The sequence below is a fragment of the Petromyzon marinus genome, chromosome 21 (assembly GCF_048934315.1).
Source record: "Petromyzon marinus isolate PM22_M1 ecotype Great Lakes invasive population chromosome 21, UKy_Petmar_22M1.pri1.0, whole genome shotgun sequence".
Classification (NCBI taxonomy): domain Eukaryota; kingdom Metazoa; phylum Chordata; class Hyperoartia; order Petromyzontiformes; family Petromyzontidae; genus Petromyzon; species Petromyzon marinus.
The window spans coordinates 2,629,027-2,633,911 of NC_133687.1; the positions used below are offsets into that span (position 1 = coordinate 2,629,027).

General features: G+C 50.6%; 1 protein-coding gene across 1 annotated transcript; it reads right to left on the reverse strand.

The window, feature by feature from the left end:
* Positions 1–1,046: 1,046 nt before the first annotated feature.
* On the reverse strand, positions 1,047–4,664 carry LOC116944529 (trace amine-associated receptor 365-like). The gene has a single exon (XM_032958184.2). It carries the CDS (start codon positions 4,122–4,124, stop codon positions 3,045–3,047), a length of 1,080 nt encoding a protein of 359 aa, XP_032814075.2. The 5' UTR covers positions 4,125–4,664; the 3' UTR covers positions 1,047–3,044.
* Between the last annotated feature and the right edge of the window lie 221 nt (positions 4,665–4,885).

The window sequence follows — 4,885 nt, forward strand, 5'->3', positions numbered from 1 at the left end:
AAGTGAAAACACCCCCCATCATCATCGTGCTGTTGTCAAACCCAGCAATTGCTTCAAATGTGTGGCGGCCCTCACACTGATGAAGCCTTATCGGCGAAAGTGCTCCCCCCCCCCACCTCTCTTAAATAGTTAAAAAAACCGCCCTGCGACACGCTAGGTTACTGGCAACGGTGTCGCATGCAGTCTCAGCCACGAGTCTCAGGGCGAGAGCCCAGGGAGTTTGGAGATGCCTCACGCAGTGCTAAGCAACGCATCGCGAGAGATGTCACGCTCAACTTGGCGGGCGAGTGAGCTGAACTAAACGAAACACTGAGCTCTGTAGCATCGTCACATCACGCGTGTGCACGTGGCCATTTCGTTTGGTTTGGGCATGTCTGGTGGTGGAAGGTTTTGGCGACAGACATTTTTTTGCGTGCCAACTCCTTTTGTCGTATTCGTAATCCTAAAAGTAAAATAATTAATTGTGCATATATGCATGTGTTATAAACTCTGTGGAACAAACAACTCCTAAACTGTTTAACACGTAGGCTTTCGCGACCAGTATCATCCATAATCAATGGCGGAGCCAGGATTTTCAGGTAGGGGGGGCAACAGCCCCTTCAGCAATCAAAAATGATCGAGGAGTTGTTAGTGAGTAAGGACTTGTCCCTTGCTTTTTATTCGACGCGCAGCCATTGATCGAGGTTCGAATTCGAACCGTGTGTGATCGGCATCGCGCTCGCTGAAGGTGTTTGCCTTCAGGGAAGTCGTGGACTGTTTACATAACTGCGCACAATTCCGTGGTCACTTATAACTGCTTTGCCGTTAATTATTGCCAATTATGGACTCAGACTATTGTCCTATCATCTCATAGAGGCCCTGGCACGTAATAATATGCTACACAGTGGCAGTGGGGATCGCAAAATGCCGATTTATTACTAATAAACCCCAAAGATCAGATCGAAATTAAGTATTTAGATTAGATCATTGGGGGGGGGGGGGGGGGCACGTGGCACCCCCCCCCCCCCCCCCACTGGCTCCGCCAGTATCTATAATACAGCTTTTTTTGTTAGATCGCGTAAATATATAAACTCCTAAACTATTGTTGTATTGTACTCCTATGTTATTGTTCTATTGTACTCCTATACCACTGATGTATTATACGCCTATGTTGTTCCATTGTATTCCTATACCACTATTGTGTTGTACTCCTATGTTATTGTTCTGACGTACTCCTATGTAGTCAAAGGAAGCTGATGTGTGCAAGTTTGGTGGCCTGTCGTGCAATTCACGCACTGAGAGGCAAGTGACAGCATAGGCTTGAGGGTCAAATTATGATTGTCAGTTTTCACGTTAAGTAAATTCACTTGACCCATGCTCAACATTGAATCATTCACAGTAATATACGAATGTCATGATCTATCCTTGCCTGTCCAACAATTCAATGAGTTGTTGAGATTTGTAGTCTTGCCGGTTTATCCAGGATGTTTCTGTTGTGCGTCGTTGCTTTAAGATGTTTCTCTGTTGAAATTTTTGTTTGTTGCGGTTGCACCCGACTCAAGAGCCGCATGGCTCACAGGGCTATACCTAATAAATGAAACTTGAAACTATGTTATAGTTCTATTGTTCTCCTATGTTATTGTTCTGATGTACTCCTATGTTATTTTTTTCTTCTATACCACTGATGTATTGTACTGTTATTCCTTACAGCAGTGGAGAGACCAAAGGGGCTGTCAAATGCATGCAGAGGCTCGCGATGCACGCGTTGGATAATGTGAGTAACTAATGCACGCTGTTGTATTTGTGAGGCGTGGTACGTAACGTACTGACGCGACTTCTACGGCCACTAGAGGCCGCTACATTCAACATCATGTTTTTTGTTGTTGTTTATATAATAATCGATTCTTGAATCGAATGGCAGCCCGGATCGCTGCCGGTGTACAATCATGAATACACCTCGCATCTACGTCCCTACAGCAACGCCAACAATGGAATGCGTTTGGCTTTTGATTAGGAGCTATGCACTTTTGAATCTAGATTGAAAATGTATTTCTTTAGAACGGTGTGTTGTGTTCCCCCGCACCTCCGATTAGCACGGTTGGCTATACGTACGGTGCGAAAGAAGTTCAACATACATGTACATTCTACATCGCTCGCAACGGGGGCATCATTTCAAACAGAGCTATCCGGGGCTGAGCCCCGCAAAATATCCCGCTCCCCTCCCTCTTTCAGGCTGGGATGGGGGGTGGGAGTGCAGACGAGGAGAGGGTTCGGATCCATTAAAGTGTTCACAAGAAGACCCACCATGTGCAACAATAACGCGGTGTGTGTACACCTTGAAATAATAAATATATAATTAACGACGTTTCGGGCAATCACCCTTTTTCTACAGCACAACGCCCCATGAATAAGCACAATTGACTGGAGTTTCACTTTTATATACTGTACTTTTCACGTGTGCGAGTTGTTATTGTTGTTGTCTGTGCTAGTGTACCACTGCCAACGCAGCATCATCACCATCACGACCACCACCAGGTAATTCAAGTGTGGAATCAATGGACTGCGTAGATATGTATTTGTCTCCGTGCTGCGTAGCTCTCCGACATGATGTCCGACGCTTCGGTCCACGGACTGGGAGCTCGACCAGGAACACTTGCCAATCCACTGTCGTTGGATGGCTTGCTTCTCGACCCCGCGATGGGTTGCGGAGGCTATTTGACCACACTTCACGACGCTGGTCAGTGGGGAGACGTGGATGTGCAAAAGTGTTCGGTAAAATGATGGATATATCTCCACCGCTGTCAGCTTTCCTCCAGGTAGCCCCGCAGCCTGTAACAGCCGTTATGCAGACTCAACCCCCCACTTGTTCAAGATCTTGAATCTGCCGGCACGCAGAGCGAAACGTCGAACACCGTGCGCGAATGGCGTACGATACAACTCGAAAGCGCGTCGCAGAGCTCAGGGCCGTGAGCTCCTTTAAGGAACTGAGTGAAACGTTGATCATCATTCCAGAAAAAGTAAATTTAAAAAACCTCGTCGGAAACAGCTCCATCTCTCCAACGTCCTCATTGCATCTCCTTGTTTCTGTCCGCCGGAGACAAAAACACATTGAGGGTCAGAATTTCCTTGAACGCGTGCCGAAACTGCTTGTTGAAGGTGGCATACAGGATGGGATTTATGGCCGAGTTCATGTAGCCGATCCACACGGCCACTTTGTAAGCCAGGAGGACGCTCTCGTCCATCGTGAATATGACAGCGATGATGTAGAACGGCAGCCAAGAGATGATGAAGGCAGCGATGATAGCGCCCAGCGTCTTGGTCGCGCTGTGCTCCCGTCTCATGCTGGCCCAGCGACTCGCTGCGACTCTGCCGGCCTCCTCCCCGCCGCCGAGGCCCGACGAGGTACGGTCCATCGCGGCGATCTTGCGCGCCTGGCCGCGCGCCACTCGATAAATGCGGCCGTACATGAGCATGATGAGTAGCACGGACGTGAAGTAGGGCCACATGCCAATGGTGAAGAGGATGCCCACGCTGATGAGGAAGCGGCAGTCGTCGGGGCAGCCCACCGTCTCGATCCTTCCCTTGGACAGCGTGGGGCTCATGCTGAGCAGGATCGGCGTGGACAGCAGGGCCGAGGCGATCCAGCAGAAGAGGAGCATGAACGTCAGGGTGCGTCGCGTCACCCGCTGTGCATAGCGCAGGGGGTCGCAGATGGCCACGTAGCGGTCGTAGGCGATGCAGCTCAGGTGCAGCACCGACGCGGTCGTGAACCAGTAGTCCCAGAAGAACTGCACGTTGCAGAGCCACCGCGCGTAGAACCAGCACTTGTAGACCGACTTGACCATGGCGAGGGGCATGATGACCACCCCGACGAGGAGGTCGGACACGGCCAGCGACAGGGCGAGCGCGTTGGCTCGCGTCTGCAGCTGCCGGAAGAAGACGACGGCGCTGATGATGAGCAGGTTGCTGATGATGGTGACGGCGATGAAGAAGCTCATGATGCCCACGATCAGGGCGCTCTCGCTCTTAGAGAAGTCCATCTGGGTGCAGTTGAGTCCGTAGTAGGAGACCACGCACTCCGACGAGCCCTCGGCGCCGCTGCCGCTGTTGCTGCTGCTGCTACTGCTGCTGGAGTTCTCGGCCATGGTGTAGTTTGTGTGTTGCCCGGGTTTTATGGACACAGAGGCTCAGCCAGAGAGCACTGTCACCAAAATGTCCAGGTGCGGCGCAGAGACTCCCCGAAACGTCCGGACAAGTCTTTGCGAGCGCCGAGTTTATCGCCCTTCAACTAGGTGACATAGCCGCCGGTCTGTGCTGATGACGGGGGTCTTTAAATGCACAGCGACAGGAGGCACCGTCGGCAGCTGGGTCACTCTTGCCAGCAGTCGCGTAGCTTGCATATAACTAGAGCACAAAAGTCCAGTTAAGTTAAACAGATGTTAACATATGGTTCATTTGTACATCATCATATAGCGTGGTAACACAGAAATGCATGATATATAGCTTTAGCAAATAACCGAGCACCGTGCATCCGATGCCGAACGAATAAATACCGGGACCCATTCACTCGTGGGGAGACCAGCAGCTCGCTGGGTGTGGCTGAGCCCCCCGGCATTAAGAAGGGCCCTGTGAAGATCCGCGGCTTTCTGAGCAAATAATTTCTATTAAAAAAAGGTTCGGCTCAATTCACGACAAGCACGGCCTTCGTCCAACAGTGGATTCTACTCTTCTCCTTGCGAATGATGCCGATGATAATGACAGCAGCAGCAATGAGAATAGGAGCTAAACACCAACGTGGAGATCCTGGCTGCTGCTCGCCACGACGAGAGGGCTCCAGGAGAGACAGAGAGAAATCGTTTGCGTAGTTTTGCTGTTCCTCCTCCGTTGAAGGAACGCAGACTACAGT